General features: G+C 37.0%; 1 protein-coding gene across 1 annotated transcript in view; it reads right to left on the bottom strand.

The window, feature by feature from the left end:
- Window positions 1–557: 557 nt before the first annotated feature.
- CMPK1 (cytidine/uridine monophosphate kinase 1) overlaps window positions 558–24,558 on the bottom strand; it is a 38,183-nt gene continuing 14,182 nt past the window's right edge. Inside the window, exons 2-6 of the mRNA XM_080800976.1 lie at window positions 9,995–10,141; window positions 5,490–5,642; window positions 4,116–4,192; window positions 3,784–3,880; window positions 558–2,872 (exon numbers count right to left, since the gene is read on the bottom strand). Coding sequence (XP_080657102.1) covers window positions 2,831–2,872; window positions 3,784–3,880; window positions 4,116–4,192; window positions 5,490–5,642; window positions 9,995–10,141 — 516 coding nt within the window. The 3' untranslated portion in view covers window positions 558–2,830. The remainder of the gene's footprint in view (window positions 2,873–3,783; window positions 3,881–4,115; window positions 4,193–5,489; window positions 5,643–9,994; window positions 10,142–24,558) is intronic.

Consider the following 24,558-nt stretch of genomic DNA (forward strand, 5'->3'; position numbering starts at 1 on the left):
ATAAGCTATATAATAGTGATTTTTAGCCAACAGAAGACATCTGAAGGTCTGCCCATATCAGGATGTTAGTTTTAGGTGGAAAACTCTTGGAAGGCACAGAATATATCTGTAGCACCAAGGCTAGTGGAATTAGTATGTGTTTGAAGAGAAGTACCAAACCTCCAGGGCAAAAATGCTGGCCTGCTCTGGCCAATACCTTCAGCCACTATTATCTCCAGAGACCAATGGAGTGTCAGGCAACCACTCAAATTACATGACAAAGCCACAAGCCCCCAAAACCCTGCATCCTGAGATATTGCTGGCTGCCATTCTCCCCCTCTCGATGCTGTAGGTAGGTAATAAAATACGCCATACTTGTGCCTCAATCCAAATTACTTCTTAAAGGAATGGGATAAAGTCAAGCTTTCTACTTAATTCAAGATGTTCAAACACAATACACAGAGCAGAAAATTCTCCTGGATCCTGAACTCTGCTTTTGCCTTAAACCCACATGTTAAATACATGATACTTCTTGGTCTTTCAATATGCTTGAGAGAACAGAAATCTGAAACAGCAAAGGCCATAGCACAAAATTTATTGGGATTATTTACCAAATAAGTCATACACATCCAACATCAATGAATGGAAATAAGACTAATTAATTAAAAAAAAAAAAAAAAAAAAAGCAAGGCTTCCACTGGGGTCCTTCAAGAAAGTCAAAAACTTCTTGGTTACTGTATCTTTAACAAACGGAATGACCAAACTAATGAAGTCAGATGTATCACAGTCAAATCCTAAACTCAACATTGCCAACATGTTTTTCTACTCAAAAGCAAACAATAAGCAAAGGTTCATAACTTTGTAATTATTGTTTCTTGGTTTCTGTTCTCAAATGCTACAGAATGTTCTCAAATGTGTGATAAAAGGAAGCAAAGCACCTAGTCTCAGCAGTCTTCTTAAAAACCTTGAATTTGCTTTCCCAGTATTGATATAAATATTTAGATTTCCCCATCAGATGATTTTTTTCACTTATTTGAGTAGGAATGCTCTCAAAACCTTAGTCTTTACTCTTGCTTCATACTGCAGTTGTTTGATTAAACCACCAGTAACGTTCGCCTGTACTGGCTGGACTAAATCACTAGATAAGAATTCATTACAATCTCTTCTAAGAAACCAAGATAATCTCAATACAAATTTTCATGGCTAATATGTTACAGTACTTACAGATACTTTGTTTCCTAATGGTTAAGTCTGTTGAAAAATGTATCATTAATAAGTGAATCTCATAATACACATAGAAATAAATGAACCTATTATAATGTAAGAACATCCATAAATTGCACTCACTATTCCTGATGACTTTATACTTCTTCTTCTTCTTCTTTTTTTTTAAGTAAACTCCAGTTCAATGTGTGGCTTAAACTCACAACCATGAAGTCAAAAACTGCATGTTGTACCACTTAGCCAGCCAGGTGCTCCTATTCCCCATGACTTTAAACGTAAAACCTAATTACACAAAGACAAAATTCCCTACCTGATTTAACCCTGTACACCAAATAGCATAAATGCTAAAAGTGAGAAACATTTTAATAAATCTCACATTAAGAACCTTGGAATTTACTCTGCATTAGTAATGGCAGAAAAAGATAAGGAGAAAACAAATTTCTCAGAGATTTTTTTTAAAGGAAGAATGGATTTAAGGGAAAATTCCTTTGGACTCTATAGCTTTTTTTTTTTTTTATTCTGTACCTTTCAATGCTTCAACATGATGCCAAAAAAGAATATACTAAATAAAAGTAGCCAGGAAAGAAATCAAACATTTATAAGATATATTTATTATTTTTCTGACCAAAGTGCAATGATTTTTAAATCTCCTTAAACAAATAACTGAAAAAAAAGTATTCAAGAAAATAAAACACAAATGGGAAATTAACCATTAGATGTTTTTACTACATACCATCCCTACATTTAGTCTAAAAAACAAACAAAAACACTTTGAATGAAGTGTTACCAAAACACTAACCAAATCATTTACCATAAACCTCGTACATGCATTTCAAGGTTCCACTGCTAGGAATTTTGTTAAGATCAATTTAAATCTTTAATAACACTATATAATAGAGCACAGGAACACAGGTCATTAGATGTGATCCTTGCCCCCTACCCTCAGATTTATGTCAGAATAAAGCTGACAAATCTGCCAGGCTCTGAACCCCCAGTGACCCCATCCCAATCCCTGGAAGCAAAGAAGATGCCCTGTCACACAACTTTGTATAACTTGTAATAAAACAAAGCCTATTTTCTCACCTTTCTATAGGAAATGGTCAGTTATTTGATATATACTAAAACACTTCTAGGAATTCATTTCATGAGTTTACCAAACACATTTTGCAAGAACCGACTACACAAGAAGTTCCTTTGGAATTTGGTCCACAAATTCGCTTAACAGGTTGGAAATTTAAAACTTGCAAGAAAACAAGGAAGTGGGGAATCCCTAATCCTAACATGTTGTAATTATTAAAGGGATATACAGACATACTAAAAAGTTTTGCTCACAGAAGGCACAAACTATAAAAGGGATATGCTTTTTGAGTAAAAACAAAGAACTAAGCTGATATCCTTCTTTGTTTTGTGAGCACCATAGCTAAGATGAAGTTAGACCCGAATTCACTGTCTACTCCTATAACCAAAAAAATTTAAGATAAAAAATTTAATTTGTCTTACTACATATTTTCCAGCCATTAATTGAGATGTAATTATGAAAGATTAAAATTGCCTTAAAAAGGGGTTGTAATAGCAGCTATCAAAGCAATATTCAAGCATGATTTCGAGGATGCCTTCAGGTTTAGAGTTAGCCTTCTTTGTCAAAAATCTTCACAACTTCATCAAAAACCTGCAAAGGACAAAAATAATAGTAATTTTTAAAAAAGGTATTATTAAAACACTATATGGCTAAGTTCCTGTTAAAAAGTCAATTTTTTACTAATTTTCAAGATGTATCATTTAAAAAATATTGTAATCCTTGGTTTCATCTATTTTACTTTAGACAGTAGTAAGTAATATCACAAATATGTACAAAATTGTGAACAAGTGCATTCAATTTTATTAGTGTTTTCAGGACAAATTTCTTGATCAATAGCAATTATTTGATAAAATGTAAACTGTTGTGGCTTATTTTTCTAGTTCTGGTTCTAAAGCACTAAGTTCCCTGATGTATTACCTCACTTCTTGGGAAGGAGTAATGGATTAAAAAAACCCAACAGAACCATGTGATAAACAAGGAAGGTCCAGAAAGGAAGACTCAGGGTGGGAATCAGGGCAAGAGGAGCTGGATTAAGAGACACTAAAAAGAGCTGCTGGGCACTGAGAGATCACGGATTTTTAGAGGAGAAGGGCTGGGTCTGGAAGCCCTGTGCCCCTGGAGCTCTGTGCTCTGTGATGAAGAGATGGAAGCAGCCTGGGGCCCTTGAACTAAGAGGACTCGCCATTCACATTAGAGATTTTTAAAAATGAACGTGGTCCAAATCACAGTTCTCAAAATGCCAATTTTCCAGTGCTTGAGAAAAGAGGTTTGGAATTAATAAACCATCTACTTCTTGTGAAGAACAAGTCTGAAGTCGTAAAATCTATTTTAGATGCTATTCAAAAAGGAGAGAAAAAAAATCTCATTTTTCATTTAGTCTCCAGGGTCTTGAAAAGCAAACTAATCTGTCATATCTCTTTTTCTCCTGCCTACATACCCCTTTGCCTGCTAAATCACATTTTTAGTTGACTTTTCTTTTAAGGCAAGCTAGGGATACTCACTTCATCAACAGACTTAGAGGCGTCTATTTTCTTGACTTTCCCCATTTCTTCGTATAAGTCAATAATTGGCTTTGTTGACTGAAGATAGGTCTGAATTCTGAAAAAGCAGCAAATAATACAAGGTTCTACATATCCTCCCATTCTTCCCCATGTTATAGGATTGCTCAGAGCACAACCCAGATCTGACCCAACCAACTCTCTTTTTATACCAGACATTTTACATATTTAAGCATGCCATTTTCTTTTCCTGGGCAAACTGAGGCAGGTATTTAATCTGTGCCTCAAGTTCCAAACTTAGCCTAAGGCAGCAATGTATAAAATCTGCAAAGTACCTCTTCTCCAAGCTCTCTCTGTTGTCATCACTTCTACCACTACTCTTTCCCCTCTCAAGGCATCGTTCAATACAGATCTAAAAAGAAAAATAATAAAAAGTCATTACAAAAAAAAAAGATCCAAATTTGCCTTTCACATCTGCCATTCTTTTAACCTGAAAAGAGAACAAAGTTTGAAGAGATTACAAAAAAAAACCCCTACATTAAAACTAATTTGTCTAATTCATTAATCAACATGCAAAGTCCTTTTAAATTTAAACATGTGGTTCAATTTATATAAACTAGGTTAAATAAGTACAGAGCATAATAAGAATTCATTCATGACTCAGTTTTTCCTGTGCACTTTTTTTTAAACCGCAATAAAAAGAAGATCTGTATGTGTGTGCTTCCATCGAGGATATACTATTAACTTATTAGGTATGAATTACATGCCTCAAACTTTGTTCCATTTTGCTTACTTTTTGATAATTCCATAAATATCCAAATATTTAAGAATCAACAAATTTGCATTTGAATAAAGTATCCCTTGTTAATCGTGAATAAACATTCCTTCATTATAAAGCTGTGGTGAACATTCTAAAGTTAACTTTGAAGAATAAGTGAAAACATATTTTTGGGGGTTGGAAAAAGAAAGTTAGATTTTTAAAACAACTCAAAGGCTGCAGCAAGTCTCTCCACCAGAGGCACATTTGCAATTCAGCCCAAGAATAGCCAACTTCCTTCAAGGCAGTAATTTAGGTTCGTATTCTTTCAGGCTGTTGGCATTAACTTAATGAAGTTATATTACAGCTGTCAAACAGTCAGGCCTCTTAATTAAATGATCCTGAGAAATTCATTTAGCTATTCAAAGGTATGTCTGGATATGTTACTAGAAGTACCAGGAAGAAAAAGAACGCTTTCTTGCTTTTTTCAAGATCATTTCACTCTTAGAAGATAAAAATCAAGCAATCTTTTTTTCTTTTCAAATCAAGCTATCCTATATGTTTCTTTAAAATAGAAAGTTTTCCCAACTTCCCCAAAAGTCTTTTCCTAACTTCCTAAGGCAATACTCTGAAAAGAGCACATACCTAAAAGGAAACAGCACAGACTCATTACCTAACATTATTGTACAAGTCAATTCTTACTTCAAAACAAAGCAAATACTTGTTATCTTGAAAATCAAGCAAATTTTAGATCCACAAGGTTGCTGATACCAAAGAGTTTTTAGTACTCCAACAGCAAGACAGTACTGTTCCATTCATCCAATTTACCAGTTCGAAGTAAAACTGCTGCCCATATAAAATGCAAAGATACATAAAAAGTCACTTTGTTTTTCCCTAATAGTTGACCATCAGTTAGTGAAAGCCCGTGTGAGCAGATGAAGGTCTTAATTACCTCATTATTACAGTCAAAAAACAGAACAAAAGACACATCTGCCTTCCCATCCATGGTCTTGTTCCAACCTTGAAGGTTGTCCTGATTTCTTGGAAACCCATCAATCAAGAATTTATTCTTCTGAGCATTGGCAGCCATTGTGTGATCCATTTCCTAAAAGAAAAGGAAGATTCAGGTTCAAGAGGACATCAACAAAATGTAATTTCTTTCTTTTTTTTTCAGTGTTAACATGTTTAATAAAAAGTATATACTAGGTACAAAAGTAGCCTAAGTTAAGGAGTGACTAGTTTTACGAGGTTTTTTGGGGTGAAGGTGTAAGAAAAGGTTTGGGGGAGCCTGGGTGGCTCAGTCTTTCATTAAGTGTCTGCCTTCAGCTCAGGTCATGATCCTAGGGTCCTGGTATTGAGTCCCACATGGGGCTCTCTGCTCAGAGGGAAGCCTGCTTCTCCCTCTTAGACTCCCCCTGCTTGTGTTTCCTCTCTCTGTCAAATAAATAAATAAAATCTTAAAAAAAAAAAGAAAAGAAAAGGTTTGACTCAGAAGTGGTGTCCATTTGAGGGGATATTTGAAACAATGAAGCAAAAACAGAAATGTAAAAAAAAAAAAAGCTCCTAAGGTAGATATTAATAAATGACTACAAAATGCTGACAACACAGAAGAAATTAAAATATGAAGAGGTACAGAATTCTATTAATTTTAAATTGGCAGCCAAAAGATTAGTTGAAAAATGTGGTGAAAGGGTAGAGAAGTCCTTTTTTTCAGATTTTGTTTTTTTACTTAAATTTCAATTAACTAACATACAGTGTATTATTAGTTTCAGAAGTAGAATTCAGTGACTCATCTGTATTATGTAACACCCAGGCTCATCATATCACAGGCCCTCCTTAATGTCTATCACCAAGTTACCCCATTCCCCACCCTTTTCCCCTCCAACAAAATGCAATTATTTAAGCAGGGTGGTGGAGATACAAGTGTTTCTTCTGTTACTGTTATTCCTTAAATCATTAGTAAAGAGTGGAGGGTGCGTAGGAAAAAAAAAAAAAAAGACTTAAAGGAAACGATTCAGTGTAGTAACTTGATGGAGTTACAGGCAAGTATGCCTTCCCAATTTACACGCATACACACACACATTTTTTTCTCTGAAGTTTCTAAATTTTCTACAGTAAGGATTTATTACTTTCACATATACATTCACAAAGTTATGAATAGCAAAAAGAAAACAAAATAAGCAATAACCAGTACCTTTGCTCCAGCCACTAGAGGCCCTATCTTGCCTTCCCCTCCCCACTCCCAAGTCATTTTGCTGTAGGAAGAAGTATGCTGCTTCTGCAGGCATTAGATTCCCTGCAATAATTCAAATCCAACTGCACAAAGCTTTGGACAAATATAAAGACACTGCTAGCAAAAAGTTAATACATTTTTGACTGAAACTAATTAAACTTTAAATGCCACTAGCTATCCCATAACACAGGTAGCAGAGTTAAGAATTCAGTCAAGGAAGACAGGAAGAACAGCACACTTCACCATCTTCCCCAAAGTTTGAGGCCAGAATGTTGAAATATGTGAACGGGAGATGCAGAAATGTAGTCTCCAAATCCTCACCACTGCCAGTCACCACAGGGTATGCACTGATGCACGACTCTGACCAGCTCTGGAGAAGCCCCCATTCCAAAGCTAACCAACATCCAGTCCCCTCAGTGCTCAATATCCTTGTTCCTCAAGAAGAACACGGGTTGTCTGGCCCTCTAATTCTTTCATCTGAGGGTTGGCTTTGTCCCAGCATTTGTTTCTCCAATGTTTTCCAATAATACAAAACTTTCATAGAATGTTTTTGGGCTCTGCTATAGCATTTCTACCCCAATTATGGTAGAGGAAGATTAAGGTGCATCAATATTCTACTCATGCAACATACAGTTACTCAAGGCCTGTTACCAAGGAACATGGATAGCCACATGGCTCTTGGGGGGCTCACGGTTCAGCAGGTAACAAATATGTGTAAAGAAATGTGCTAAGTTCTATGGGGACGTATGAAAAAACAAAGCACCAACTACTAGGAAAACAGCCTGAGAGAGAGCTTTACAAGAGGTGGCAGTGGAAATGAGTCCTAAATAATGAAGTGGCAAGCAGACAGGGATCAAGGTACTCCAGACTGAATATATAAAGGCTCAGAAATGGAAAAGCATAATAGCTTTGATGAATCTGAAGTAAGCTGAGGCAGCTGAATATTAGGACACGTGTACAGAGTGGTGGGAGATAGGAATAGAAAGGCAGTAGGGGCAAGATTAATGAAGAGCTTATTATGCCACACTAAGGAACTGGTTTTTATTCTGGAAGCAACAGAGGACCACTAAGGAATTTTAAGCAGAATATGCTTATGTCACCTTCTGGAAAAAAAAATCACCCTGACTGGGGTGCCTGGGTGGCTCAGTCTGTTGAGGGTCGACTCTTGATTTCAGCTCGTCATGATCTTAGGTTTGTGAGATCAAGCCCCGTGATGGGCTCTGCGATTGGCTCCGCATGTCTCCGCACTGAGTGTGGAGCCTGCTTGAGATTCTCTAATCCCTCTCCCCTTCTCAAAAAAAAAAAAAAAAAAAAAAAATCACTCTGACTGCACTGTGAAGGGTGGATTAGAAGGGGACAAGCATGGATTAAAGGCAAAAAGACTCATGAGGAGGCTCTAGTGATGGTCCAGGAAAGGAAAAGAGGACCTGAACTAAGGTGACAGTGGTAATAGAGAAAAAAGACTAAGTCAAAGAGGGTTAAGAGGAAGATAACTAGAAGATCCACTCACTGAATTGATTTGGGAAAGTGACGAAAGAGGTGGAAAACACAGGATGGCCCCAGATCTCTGGCTTGGGCACAGATGGTAGAACCATTAACCAGAACAGGAGGTAAAGGGCGACCACATTTTAGATGATACACTGATTCCCTGAGATACTTGTCAAATATTTAGATGGATATCTAGTAATTAGAAGTTAGGTCTGGAGTTCAGAAAAAAGGTGTGTGCTAGAGCTATAGATTTTAGCATTTGTTAGTATAATGAAAGCCTTGGGCTAAAAGCATCCAGCAGTAAATACATAAAAGGAGAGGAGAACCATGGATAAAACCCGGAGAACATCATCGTTTAGGAAACTTGCAAGGAGACGTAAAAAACAACAGCTGTTGAAGCAGGAAAGAATCAAGAAAAATGGTGTCATAGAGAACAAAGAAGTTTCGAAAAGCCAGTGAATGGTGTTACATGCTATAAGAAAAATGACTAAAAATATCCTCTAGATTTTATAAGGAAGATCAATGGTAACAACAGCAAGAACAGTTTCAGTGAAGATGGAAGTAGAACCTGATAACATAGGGTTGAAGAGTAGAAAGTGAAATAGTGAAAAATGTAGACCACTTATTCACAATGTTTAGTGATAAAGTGGAGAAAGGGCATCAAATCTAGAGAACAGGGAGAGAAGATATATTATGGAATAGAAGTAGGTTACTCCAATCTCTGAAACAAAAGGTAAGAAAGTGTGTAAATGAGCCACTCCTCCTCCTCCTCGAGTTTCTGTGGTTCCATCCAGGTGCTCATATATCTCTCTTCCACTGGGTTTCAACTATTTCTTGCTGTTCTCACTCTTGCACTTCTCTTTCACCATTTCTTATATGTGAAAATACCTGTTAACAACTCGTCTTGGGAATCTATAGTGGAGAGATATCACATAAATGCAAGACACCTGTTTTTAAGATGGGTCATATTTTGATAGCTGTTAATCTCCGTATTTCATACTGAAGATGGTGACACATTCACCACAAAAGAAAACGTTAAAATGCAGAAAAACGGCAACAATGGGATGTCCATGGGAAAAAGGAATAAAGGGAAGGAAGGACGGAAAGGAGGGAGGGAAGAAAGAAGGCTTACAAGAAAACAGAAAAGGCAGCGCCACTGGGTGGCTCAGTAGGCTAAGCCCCTGCCTTCGGCTCAGGTCATGATCTCAGGGTCCTGGGATTGGCTCAGGTCATGATCTCAGGGTCCTGGGATTGAGCCCCTCATCGGGCTCTCTGCTCAGCAGGGAGCCTGCTTCCTCCTCTCTCTCTCTGCCTGCCTCTCTGTCTACTTGTGATCTGTCTGCCAAATAAATAAATAAAATCTTTAAAAGAAAAGAAAAGAAAACAGAAAAGGGCAAGGAGGGGGAAAGGAAGAAGAGGAGGGGAAGGAAAAAAGGAAGAGAAAATAGAAATGGAAGTGAGACACTGTCTGCATGTTGGGGAAGGATCAAGGACACACATATGGGTGTGAAGCTAAGCTAGCTGATCCTAGATCAATGTAGAGAACGTTTGCTACTGTCCAATTTCTTTCCAGGGGACAGCAGAATGTCCAATACTACCATTCTCAAACAGCATGACCACCTACCACAAGCAAGATACTTAGTATTCTCATTTTTTTTTTAATTACTCAAAGGAAAGGCAGATTTAGTTTTTTATTTCATTGCTGGTTTAAACAGGCTGGCATTCACACTCCTTACCCTCTTTAACAAACTGATGGTTATCTCAACTGGCACAATCTTTCCATCTTTAATGTACTTTTCAATGAGTTCACCATACTGTGAATCTGGGTTCTTCCTTTCATCACGAAGAAGTTCTCCTGCAGAAAGGTGTGTATAACCATATTTCTGAAAGAAACAACACATAGGAAAAAAAAATCAGAATACTTTCAACCCAGGGGCACCTGGATGGCTCAGTAGGTTGAGCATCCCACTCTTGATTTCAGCTCAGGTCATGATTTCAGATTGAGCCTCATGTCTGGCTCTGCTCTCAGTGTGGAGTCTGCTTGTCCCTCTCCCTCTGCTCCTCCCCTAGCTCGTATTCGTGCACAAGGGCTCACGCTTGCACGTTCATTCTCTCTCTCTCTCTCAAAAATAAATAAATAAATTCAACCCAGTGGTAGGACTACCAATTTTTTTCCTTCATGTTAATTTCCATAGTCTAACTTTTCTACAATAAGATTTGATTGTATATTAAACAAATAATAAACAAATTTTAAGACATTTCATACACTCAAGTTTGCTTTAAAAACATTCTTAACCTCGTAGAGCATGGTAGCTATAATGTTCACACACCAAGAAATCATCCTGTAATTTTTTTTTTAAAGATTTTATTTATTTATTTGTCGGAGAGAGTGAGCACAGGCAGACAGAGAGGCAGGCAGAGGCAGAGGGAGAAGCAGGCTCCCTGCTGAGCAAGGAGCCCGATATGGGACTCGATCCCAGGACCCTGGGATCATGACCTGAGCCGAAGGCAGCTGCTTAACCAACTGAGCCACTCAGGCGTCCCAATCATCCTGGAATTTATGTAACTATTCAAGCCATTAACATTTCACTGTAATCCTTCAGAAACACAATCAAAGTTTAAATCCATTAATAATGCCCAAGAAATGCCTAAAAAAACCAAATAATTCAAGGCAAAAAAAAAAATTTCACCACTGTTGGCTGTAACTACCTTCTATAACTATAAAATGCTTCCCTTCCTTAAATTCAACACATCTAAACTGAACTCATCAGCATTTATACCACCCCTGTTCTTCTGGTCTATTCCCTTTCTTGGTAAATAGCACAAGTCCTACCTCCTCCACAAAATTAACTTTCCTGACCACTGTGGAGGGTGGTCACATAATCAAGCAGTGACTTCAAATATCACTGTCTCTCTACCTAGACCAGTACATTCCTCACCATTCTTAAAAGTCCATCTCTTCCTTCTCTAGTTGCAATTAGAGGTGTCATCTGTGAAATGGGAATACAGATACCTATTTTATAAGTTAATGGTGATGACTAAATGAAATAACGTATATAAATTGCCTACCAAAGAGCCTGACGCATAGTATGAGATAAAAGTCATCAATTACCTCCTTGCCATTATGAAGATACTTATCTTAAATAATCTAGAAGCATTTTTATATTCTATGTATTATATGCCAATTATACACACACACACACACACACACACCCATATACATATACACACACAGATCTGCATATGTACTCACTTTAATGGTTTTTATGGGAAGACCAATCAAGAGATGAAAGTGAAATAACAGATATGAATAATCTATGAAAGGTCAGTAGAATAGTATTATTATGATTGTGATGATCATTATTATGTAGGACTTGTAAGTGATGCATTAGGTCAGGGTATAGAGTAATAGTTGAACTAAGTCATATAAGATGTACAGTGTTGTTCTGCCACTTCCCCATGCCTAGAATGAAAAAACAATGCAGATCTAGGAAACAATTCTGAATAATGAAGAGCTTCTTCCACCACATGAACATACACATTCCCTGTTTTAAATCAAAAGAACTATAAAATCTACTTTAAAAACATTTTTGGGGTGCCTGGATGGCTCAGTCATTTCAGCTGACAATTCTTGATTTTGGCTCTGGTTATGATCTCAGGGTCATGAGACCGAGCCCCAAACTGGGTTCCATGCTCAGCGCAGAGTCTGCTTGTCCCTTTCCCTTTGTCTCTCCCCCCACTTGCTTGATCTTACTCTCTCTCTCAAATAAAATCTTTAAAAAAGTGTTTCTTAGGGGCGCCTGGGTGGCTCAGTGGGTTAAAGCCGCTGCCTTCGGCTCAGGTCATGATCCCAGGGTCCTGGGATTGAGCCCCGCATCGGGCTCTCTGCTCCGTGGAGAGCCTGCTTTCTCCTCTCTCTCTGCCTGCCTCTCTGCCTACTTGTGATATCTGTCTGTCAAATGAATAAATAAAATCTTAAAAAAAAAAGTGTTTTTTAAATAAGTAAATAAAAAGAACACTTAATGTTTTAGAAAAAAGTTTTTACTCTCAAATATCAGGGCACTCAGAACATACTCAATTTTCAGTTACTATAATCATCTTACCCCAAATTCTTAAGACTCCCTAAATGGGCTTTTATCTCATCCATAGTTAAGTGTACAATAAAAATTTAGTATCTTAAATTTATCTTTAATTTCAACATTAAGATCTGAGGAAGCCCACACTCCCACCCCCCCCCTTTTTTTTTTAAAGATTTTATCCATTTATTTGACAGATAGAGATCGCAAGTAGGCAGTGAGGCAGGCAGAGAGAGAGGAGGAAGTAGGCTCCCTGCTGAGCAGAGAGCCCGATGTGGGGCTCAATCCCAGAACCCTGGGATCATGACCTAAGCCGAAGGCAGAGGCTTTAACCCACTGAGCCACCCAGGTGCCCCCTCGCACCCCCCCTTTTAAAGAAGAAAGTTTCAATTGCACAGTTCATAAAAACTCCAACTATCCAGATTATGGTGAGTCTTCTTTTTTTGGACTGCAGAAGCCATACCTTCTTTATCCCTTTTTCTATTTCTAAACATTGTTGGCTAAACTTGTTCTCACTGACTAAAGTAAGCTAGGTAAGGTAGTCAGCAAAGGAAAACAAACTCTAAACAGTTTATTTGCTGACTAAAATTGGGCATAAAGTTGGATGAGAATAAACAAAACTGCAGTGTCACTCATGTCTCTTAGTTATACACCCCCTTCCATTAAAATAACCAAAAGTGTATTTAGTTTTTTAATAGGCTTTAAAAAAAAAACCCTCCCATCATTTGCAGAAAATGAAAATACAAAATGCTTAATTATTTAAACTGTTATTCTTAAATTGTTTCCACACGACACCATTTTAAAATGCTACTTTGATCACCAAGCATAAGGAAACTTCTGAAAGATGGGTGTAGAAAAGACTATAAAAAATGAGGCGTGACCCACTTTCCCACTATTACAATTTTCAAAAAGCATTTTGCAACTAGTGTCCATAAAATTTTATAGCAGCTCCATTTCCTACAGCTTACTTTGTTTCCTGCTTGGAAGTCTATGCTTGCTGGATGTTCTCATCTGGTCTGGAGATTATAGCATATGGTAATATTGAATAAATGCAGAGACAAACAGTACTAAACAATGACAAATGCTTAGTGAAACACCAACCACACAGACTGCTCTGTACGGACTGACTCTGCTGCATGAACAACATACATTTAGAAGCCCAGATAGTAATTTGGAAATTAGTACATACGTGTTGGTTTCCTGACACTGGAGTGCTCAAATTTGCAAGCTTTATGTTGCATTAAAGTGGGTTTTGGCCTATCACTTTTTTAAAAGAGAAACTAGTTGTAAACTGTAGAGGTATACAAATGGTATTTTTAAAAATAATTACACACAGTTTGTCAAAGAGAGAGAAAACAACCTTATATGCAGTGTCTAAGGAAACAAGGAATTTAAGTAAATATAACAGAAATCCATACATATGTCTTCCTATTTCTCATCCGCATTCCATTTTTTAAAATCCTCTATTTACTGCTTTTTTATACTATATTTTTTTCAAGGATTTTGCTGAAGCTTTCCTCTTACCACAGAGTTTCTATAACAAAAAAGCAACTATCACTTACATACTAGCTATTATGGTATTTTAGTAACAGCTAGACTTCAAGGAGCACGTTTTTAAAGCATTCTGTTGTCATTAAGTAGTTACTGATGCCAATTTTGAGGAAAGCAAAAATGGCTATTTCCCTGGCTTAACCGAAACTTTTTCACATTCTCTGAAATTTCCTAGCAATTAAAATCTAGTGGGTCATTGACTACAGTCTTAAGAACATCATTCAAAACCACAGTAGGTTATAAACACTATAAACTAGAATAAATACAATTACAAGCTACTATTCAACTAAAAATAGTTTTCTAGTGACAAATGTATAAACTCAATTCATTTAGAGTAACGGTCTAAACTTTTTACTTTCATTTTCTCCTTTAAGAAATTGAAAAAACAACTCAATAAATTCTTATAAACCACATACTAAGATTTGGAGGGAGAAAAAAAAAGCACCATGTTCTCAATAAGGACAGAATGGCACTTTATTTTCTTAGGTGAATGTTGAAATTTTACAGTATCAAATCTTTAATCATCTTGATGGACTTCTTTCACCTCTTAGCAATCATCTTTCCTTCGTTCTTAATTTAGGTAACATGGTTTTATGTGGGCAAAAACAATAAAAACAATCAAAAACAAAACCACAACAATAAAAAAGAGCTCAAGGTATAACTGATGTGGAGTGCCTGGGTTGGCTTAGTCGATTAGCATCTGCCTTCAGTTGAAGTCATGATCACAGGGCTCTGGGATGGAGCCCCACAGGGAGCCTGCTTTTTCCCTATAGCTCTGCCTCCCCCACCTCACACCCCTCTCCTACTCATGGTCTCTGTCTCTCAAATAAATAAATAAATTCTTTAAAAAAAAGATAAAAATGATGCAAAAATGGCAAGTCCTTGGAGGCAAGAAGAGATCCAGATGCCAGACCCCTCCTCCAGTTGGTGTGGCAATTAGAAAGCACCATGGGACTGCTTCTGAGCCTCACAAGAAAGGGCATATAGCAGATATATTAGGCATAAATATATTTTTAATACAACTATGCATGTTAAAATTATTGGCTGTCCTTTAAATAGTGGACACATCTATGAAGCATTTAAGATTATTTTGTTTAAGTTTATTTAAGTTTATTTTGCATTCCCTAGAAGATTAGTGAACCTTAAAATCTAAGTTTTGGTTATATACTATCAACAATGTACCTTCAGCAGAACCCCCAAAAATGCTGTAAGGACTATCCAGAGCCATCCAGACTCAACAGTCTGCTGCTTGTTGCAAACAACAGCTTTAGAGCCTACGGCCTCCCAGTAACATTTTATGTAAGCCTATCATTCATTTAAAAGGTATTTTCATGACAGATGCTGGTGAGGATGTGGAGAAAGGGGAATCCTCCTACACTGTTGGTGGGAATGCAAGCTGGTGCAACCACTCTGGAAAACAGCATGAAGGTTCCTCAAAAAGTTGAAAATAGAACTACCCTATGACCCAGCAATTGCACTACTGGGTATTTACCCTAAAGATACAAACGTAGTGATCCGAAGGGGCACATGCACCCGAATGTTTATAGCAGCAATGTCCACAATAGCCAAACTATGGAAAGAACCTAGATGTCCATCAACAGATGAATGGATAAAGAAGAGGTGGTATATATACACAATGGAATACTATGCAGCCATCAAAAGAAATGAAATCTTGCCATTTGCGACGACGTGGATGGAATTAGAGGGTATCATGCTTAGTGAAATAAGTCAATCAGAGAAAGACAACTATCATATGATCTCCCTGATATGAGGAAGTGGAGATGCAACATGGGGGGTTAGGGAGGTAGTAAAAGAATAAATGAAACAAGATGGGATCGGGAGGGAGACAAACCATAAGTGACTCTGAATCTCACAAAACAAACTGAGGGTTGCTGGGGGGTGGGGGGGAGGGAGAGGCGGGTGAGGTTATGGACACTGGGGAGGGTATGTGCTATGGTGAGTGCTGTGAAGTGTGTAGTAAACCTGGCGATTCACAGACCTGTACCCCTGGGGATAAAAATACATTATGTTTATAAAAAAATTAAAAAATTAAAAAAAAACTTAAAAAAAAAAAGGTATTTTCAATAGAACTTTTTCCAGTTACTCTAAATGAGATGTCTGATAAGGACATTCCAAGAACAGAATCTGCCAGTCTTGGGGAACTTACATTACTCTGAATATAAAAACCAACACAGTGCCAAGATGCTTACAACTGGTCATTCGTTTAAAGTTCCTTCCAGTTTCACCCACAGAGAGTTTGAAAAAGGGTCTTTCCTATAACCACCATTAAAGAAAGGTTAGCATTAAAAGGGGATTAAAAAAAATGTCTATCCAGTGTGAAAAAAGCTGAGTGTAATAGTTGAATTAAGTTGCTAGCAGATTTCCAATCTCATTTTTAGTGTGCCCTCACTGTATTTCCAAATGTATGCATTGCATTTCACATGCCTACTTAATTGCAAATCTACATATTAACTATAAACTATGGAAGTTATAAACTGAGCTAAATCATTTCTCAAGCAAAAAGCTGTAGCAGACAGGTTTTAAATTAACATGAAGCATACTTCTTTTTCTAATTAAAGAGTGATATTTTAAAAGCTTATATTCTGAAAAGAGGAGGGATATAATCCATTCAACTGCATACAATTATAGCACTATTCATTTTCCTCAATGTTTTCCTCTCCATATAAGAAAACCTTAATTCAGGCAATACTTGGAACTTACTTTAAATCCATAAATATTTATTGAATGTCTATGAAGTGCCAGGTCATGTGCTGATTCAAGGAAGCTAATATAGGATGTAGTAGTGACCTGCATATATAGTGACCGGAGTAGTGACCGGAGCCCTAATACTAACTAATAAGGTAATTCTTCATACTTGCACAACTTTTCCTAAGGAATTCAGTCTTTACGAGCACTGTCTGCTTGGGGAAGCAGAGGTGGTGGCAAGAAGACAGAACAATAAATAAATCTTAAAGCCAGGGTCCGTTAGAAGTCACCCAACACTGTTTCCCCACCTGTGCAAGCCTGCGTATCCCTCTAACAGCCTGTAAAAGGCTCTCAGATAACTGACGATATGGTTACCTGATTTACATACCAAATGGCCCCTTTAGCAACCATGAATTGGAATTTTCACACTCCAATTTCATTCCAGTTGGTCATTTCCATTGTTTTTCTTTTAATTCATCTCACCCATTTCTTAATCAATCTGTATTCCCTACATTAGAAGGAGATGGAAAATGGTTAAAAGACAAGACCAGGCCCAGAAACCTCCTGGGATTCCAGGAGCTCAGAAGCAATAAGTTGAAAACTTCCAACACTAATGGACAGGCACAGAGGTCTTGCTAGTCTTAGAAAACACTCTCTGATCTTGTTAATTGAATGATCAATTCATACAGTTACCGTAGGGTCTACAAGCTAAACACTCATATCACTACCACCCAAATATTGTTGCAGGTGGCCTAAGACCTTCAAGTTCAGTTAAGTCATTTCCTGTGAGAACACTTGGAGGACATATATCAAACCACTCAGATGAAGCCCTTGTTTCTATTTCACATTAGAAAGGAGAGGTTTTTAAAATACTAAGTAGGCCTAATTATATCTATTATTTTTTTTAAAGTAAGTAACATTAAAATCAGAATATCATTACCTATGTAATATCAAAAGCAATAAAGCCACCCTAAGAGATGTAACTACTTAAGAATGCAATCTGTAAAAAGCCTCATCACAAAATAACATTTTAACAGCTTAGGTTCTCCTTAACGGGTACAATTTATTTGGATTTATAAATCCACTCTTGAGTAAAACGTGCAAAGGATACCAAATTCTGAATTCAATAATACATACAAACATAGCATTTCAGCATCTGCAGAACTATCAAACTAATGGAGAAATCCTCTTAGAGAAACAAAGAATTAAGCAAGAACCACAAGCACGTAAGAACTTTGCATGAAGTCATATCCTCGGAACACTGAACTGAAAGTTAAGGGATTAGTTTTAAGACTAAACTCTGTCAAAGTCCTGTGTGACACTGGAAAATTATGTAACCTTTCTTAGATCTCAGCTTCTTCATTTCTAAAACACAATTAATATCGATACTATCAGAAATAATATCTACACTACACCATCAGCTACAGCCAAGTATTTTTATTAGCTATTACAACTCGAGGCATCTCCTTTTTTTTTTTTTTTTCCCCCGAGGCATCTCCTTAAGAACATACTGCTAAATGCATGGTCCACATTGCTAGATTTAAGATCTACTATGAGAGCATTCACATTAGGAAAAAGTTACACAAACACATTCAGGTTATTCCTGGAGCAAAGTCCAAAATAATCAGTGGCTAAACTACAAATTACTACCAATTAAGGAAAATAACTACCAAACAGGCTCAACAGCATACAAATATACAGAAGAGGGGTGCCTGGGTGGCTCAGTGGGTTAAATAAAGCCTCTGCCTTTGGCTCAGGTCATGAACTCAGGGTCCTGGGATGGAGCCCTGCATCCGTCTCTCTGCTCAGCAGGGAGCCTGCTTCCCTTCCTCTCTCTCTGCCTGCCTCTCTGCCCACTTGTAATCTCTCTCTCTCTGCCAAATAAATAAATAAAATCTTTTTTAAAATAAATAAATAAAACAAAATATTAAAAAAAAAAAAAAGTAAAAAGAAGGCGTTCTGTGCTTCTGTGTTCCTGAACAGAAAGATGCAATACAGTAAATATTTTAAAATTCCACAAACAGGGATGCCTGGGTAGCTCAGTTGGTTAAGTGGCTACCTTTGGCTCAGGTCATGGCTCCTGCGATAGATCACTAGATCGGGCTCCTTGCACAGCCTGCTTCTCCCACTGTCTGCCACTTCCCCAGCTTGTGCGCTCCCTCTCTCCCTCTCTCTAACAAATACATAAATAAAATCTTAAAAAAAAAAACAAAAAATAGAATTCCACAAATTAATCTATGAATTTATTGCAACCTCAATCGAAAGTCAACTGGAATTAATTTTTTTAATGCAACAGAATGAACTGATTCTCAGGTTCACCAGACCATAAATGTGAGGAGACTAGCCAAACCTGAAAATAATCTTAACAACTACAAGTGGGAACTTGTCCTACCAGGTAGCATAAAATATTATAAAACTATAGTAATTAAAACAGTATGACACGAGTATAAAAATAGGCAAAGAGAACAATGAAACTCAACAGTCCCAAAACAGACCCAAGTGTCAGTAGGAATTCAATAAATGATAGACTTGGGGCGCCTGGGTGGTTCAGTTAGTTAAGCAGCTGTCTTCAGCTCGAGTAGTGATCCCAGAGTCCTGGGGATCCAGCCCCAGACTCCCCACTCAGCAGAGAGTCTGCTTCTTCCTCTACCCCTCACCCTGCTCTCCTGTTTTGTCTCTCAAATAAATAAAAAAATCTTAAAAAAAAAGATAGATTTAGTATCTAAAAACCAATAAGGGGAGTGTCCGGCTGGCTCAGTCAGTAAAGCATACAACTCTTGATCTCAGGGTCCTGAGTTTGAGCCCTACATTGAGCACAGAGAGTACTTAAAAAAAAAAAAAAATGTTAAAAAAACTTGAATGAAGGGGCACCTGGGTAGTTCAGTCAGTTAAGCATCTGCCTTCTGCTCAGGTCATGACCTCAAAGCCCTGGGATGGAGTCCCATGTTGGGCTCCCTGCTCAACAGTAAGTCTGCTTCTCCTTCTCCTTCTGCCTAACCCCCACTTGAGCTCTCTCTCACTCTCTCTCAAATAAATAAAATCTTAAAAAAAAAAAAAAAACAACTTAAATGAAATAGAAATCAATGAGGAAAAGATTAACTATTTAATAAATGATACTTGTGCAACTAGCTACCCATCTGGGAAAAAATTAAATCAGATTCCTGAATCTTAAATCATCTTCTTGCAAAACTAAAACACAAGCAAAAAAACCCTAAGACAGTACTAAAGAAAAATAATCTTGAGATACAAAAAAGACATTCTAAAACAAGAACCAAGTCAGCTAAGATTTATGTTTGACCACACAAATAATAAAAGCTTTGGAACAGAGAAAGATAGCATAAATATAATCAAAAAACAAGCAAGAGCCTGGAAGAAAATGTTTTCACCATACAAAGGTGAAAGGGGTAATACATACTGTACATAAGGAGATCATACTAACAAATAAATAAAAAACCTCAATAGAGAAATGGGCAAAGGAAAAGAATAAACAATTCACAGAAAAGAAAAAAACAGATGCTCAATTCACTGGTAACCATGAAAATGCAAATTAAAACAATGTGATTCCATTTTCCACCCATCAGATTAGCTAAAATAAAAAGACTGCTCTATCTGGCAAGAATGGAGGTAGGGATGGGGAAAAACTAGCATCCTCATACTTTGTGGGAGTGTGAACTGTTTCAGCCTTTTTAGAGGGCAATGTAGCAGAATCTATCAGAATTTAAGTTTACATGCCCTCTGGCTCAGTACTTCCGTCTCTAGGAGCTGTGCTACTGAAATAGTTGCACATGCACACAAAGACATTCTGTACAGGGGCGCCTGGGTGGCTCAACCAGTTAAGCATCTGCCTTCTGCTTAGGTCATGGTCCCAGGGCCTGGGATAGAGTCCACGTCAGGCTCCTTGCTTAGCAGGGAGCCTGGTTCTCCCTTCCCTCTGCCTGCCGCTTCCCATTTGTGCTGTCAAACAAATAAAATCTTAAAAAAAAAAAAAAAAAAAAGACATTCTATACATGAATGTTCAAAGTAAACAAAATCAAAACATTTACCAATATACAAGAGGTTAAACAGATCACTCTATGTATTATGAATGAAGTAGAGCTATCTATATGGAAAGTTATCCAAGATAAACTGCTAAGCAAAAAAATGCAAGTCACAAAACAATAGGCAACATGTGTGCACATAGGTGTGCACGCATTATATCTGTATATAAGGTACATCAAAAAATGGACCAGAGGGGTGTGTGGCTGGCTCAGTCCATAGAACAGGCTACTCTTGATCTCAGGGCCATGAGTCAGAGCCTCAGGTTGGGCGTGGAGCCTACATTAAAAAAAAAAAAAAAAAAGGACCAGAAACACACACAAAAAAAATTTTAAGTGATTACATAAGGAGTACTCTGAGATTGATTAAGAAGAACTTTCATTTTTACTTTATGTATTTTCAAAATGTTTAAATCTTTTATAATATAAATGTATACATATATGCTTTTTAAATTTAATTAAACATATATGCTTTTACAAAAAGGGTATATACTATCCACACATCTCTAAATGGCAAATACCACAAAGAAAAATTAATGATTTAAGTGTTTTATTAATATAAAATCCTTGGGGTGTCTGGCTGATTCAGTTGGTGCAGCATGCAACTCCTGATCTCAGGGCTGTAAGTTCAAGCCCCACAATGGGTGTACAGATTACTCAGAAATAAAAATCTTTAAAAAAAAAAAAAAAGAGTGTGTGTGTATATATATATATGTGTGTGTGTGTGTGTGTGTGTGTGTGTGTGTGTATATGTATATAAATACATGTATATTTATATATATGGGTGTACAGATTACTTAGAAATAAAAATCTTTTAAAAAGTATACACATATATATATATTCCTAAGAAAACAGCAAAATGAAACTCAAAATAGTCTCACATGAAGGACAGAATCCCTATGTAAAAAAAACATGTAATTTCAAGAAAAAAGGGAAACACTACCTGATCAAAAACTTATTTAAAATTTAAATCATTATAGAGTACAGCAAAAATCAATTCAAGTGTTTGAACAAAAATTTCTCTGTAAAGTGATCCATTCCTGAAACAAAAGAGAAACAAAAGTATAATATAGCAACACAAAAACATACTACATGGGCATGAAGTCAAGAGTTATAGAAGGAGACAGAAAACAGTTCAGTTTTACAGCCTAGAAACAGATGGAAATTTAGAGACAACACTCAGTTGAGAGAATCCAAAAGGCACAGCAGCAAAGGTTTAAAAGGAAACATATTTCAATGAAGTCCTACTCTAGACACTAGAGTCCAAAATTATAAGCAAGTTTTTCTGGAAATGACACCTTCATGGCAAAGGCAATATACTCATACTACTTCTAGTCTCCAGAATAACCCCTTGCAGCACTTCCAGAACTTTATTGTGCTAAGCAACCTCTCTCAACTGATTTTTTAGACATAATTAATCTTGCTTAACTTTAACAAAGAATCATCTTCATTTTAGTCCACCAATCTGTGCTAATAGAAGAAAGTGTGAGCAAAATCGTTTTTTTTTTTCAAAGATTTTATTTATTTATGTGCCAGAGAGAGAGAGAGAGAGACCGCACAAGCAGGGGGAGGGGCAGGCAGAGGGAGAAGCAGGCTCCCTGCTGAGCAAGGAGGCCAATGTGGGACTCCATCATGACCTGAGCTGAACGCAGACACTTAACCGACTGAACCACCCAGGAATCCCAAAACTAATATTTATTTGGCTTTGAAAGATAGTACCTGTTTTTACAATTTGGGGGTATAAAGTTTAGTTTCATTACATTTTGCTCAACCTAAAAGTCAGCAAAACAGATGAATAAACGAAAAGCAAAATCAAATCTACAAATACAGAGAATAAACTGATGGTTGCCAAACGTAAGGGGGATGGGCAAAACAGGTGAAGGGAAGTGGGAGACACAGGCTTCCAGTTATGGAACGAATAAGTTATGGGAATAGAAGATACAGTATAGGGAATATAGTCAATAATATTGTAATAACATTGTATAGTGACAGATGGTAGCTACACTTGTGATAACTACATCATAACCTATAGAGATGTTGATACACTATGTACACCTGAAACTAATGTAACATTGTGCATCAACATCAATCAATTAAAGTCAGTCTAAGAATACACTTTTTTTTTTTAAGATTTTATTTATTTATTTGAAAGAAAGAGAGAGAGCATGAGAGGGGAGAAGTCAGGGAGAAGCAGACATCCCTCTGAGCTGTGAGCCCCATGTGGGACTTGATCCTGAGACTCCAGGATCATGACCTGAGGCAAAGGCAGTTGCTTAACCAACTGAGCCACCCAGGCACCCCTAAGAATACACATTTTTAATGGCATAGCTATCAAATCCTAGCCTGGCCTGGAATTCAATATTGGCCACAGATAACTGTACCCATTTTTATAATGTAGAACAGAATATAAGGGACTCCCAGTTCTTGATTAGGGTCTAATTTCTTCCTATAATGGAAAAAGTGGTAAACGTATGGGAAGTTTTACGGCAATTTTTTTTTTCCTGCCATGACTACACAACAGAAAGAATGCTGGAGACCATTCTGCAAAATGGGCAACTTCTCTCGCCCACCCCACTAATCTGACTTAACTTGGACTCAATTACGCCCTAGAATCAGTCAAGAAAGTAGTAAGAATCTGTTACTCCCACTCTTCCTTTCCATCCACCACTACCCCCTGCTCTTAGTCCCAAGCATAAAACATACTTACCAACTGTCCTCTTTTTTAGTTTTAAACTTACTTATCAGTCTTTCTTTTTTTAAAGATTTTACTTATTTATTTGACAGAGAGAGACACAGCGAGAGAGGGAACACACACAGAGGGAGAGGGAGAAGCAGGCTTCCCGCCAAGCAGGGAGCCTGATGAGGGGCTCAATTCCAGGATCCTGGGATTATAACCTGAGCCGAAGGCAGACACTTAATGACTGAGCCACCCAGGCACCCCACTTATCAGTCTTGTAATTTATAAATCATAGGCAATAGAAAGCATACCATATGTTCTAATGGGCAAGATATAATGCCCCATCAAAATTAAGAATTACTGTGCTTCCAAGGATACTACCAAGAAAATGAAAAGACAATCCACAGGATGGGAGAAATTATTTGCAAATCATATATCTATCTGGGTAAGGGACTTATATCTAAGATATGTAAACAACTTTATAACTTAATAATAAAAAGATAACCCAATTCAAAAAATGAACAATTTTTAAAATGCAGTATTCTGGAAAAAGATGAAAAAAGGGACAAGAGATCCAAATAGACATTTCTCCAAAGCAGATATACAAAAGCCTGGTAAGTATGAGATAGTTGCTCAACATCATTAATCACTAGGGAAATGCAAATCAAAACCATAACATGATACCACTTCACACCCACTGGAATACTATTTAAAAAAAAAACAAAAAACAAAAAACAAAAACAGATAAGAAGTGTGGGCCAGTACATCAAGAAATTGGAACCCTTATACCCTGTAGGTAGGAATGTAAAATGGTGGAGCCACTTTGAAAGTCAAGCAGTTGCTCAAAAGGTTAAATATAAAATGTTTGCGCATCATCTATCTGACAAAGGCTTAATATCTAGAATAAAGAACTCCTATAACTCAACAACAAAAAGACAACTAAATTAATAAATGGGTCAGGGACTTGAATAGATATTTCTCCAAAGATATACAAATGACTGACAAGTCCAAGAAAGATGCTTATGCTAGTCATTAGGGAACTATAGATCAAAACCACAATGAGATACCACTTCACACTACTAGGATGGTTATAATTAAATAAGCCAAAATTTATTAAGTGTTGATAAGGATATAAAGAAACTAGAACCCTCCTACACTGCTGATGGGAATGTAAAATTGTAATAGCCACTGTGGAAAACAGTTTGGCAGCTCCTCAACAAGTTAAAGAACTCATCTATGATCCAGCAATAATATTC

The sequence above is a fragment of the Martes martes genome (genome assembly GCF_963455335.1).
Source record: "Martes martes genome assembly, chromosome: 4".
Classification (NCBI taxonomy): Eukaryota; Metazoa; Chordata; class Mammalia; order Carnivora; family Mustelidae; genus Martes; species Martes martes.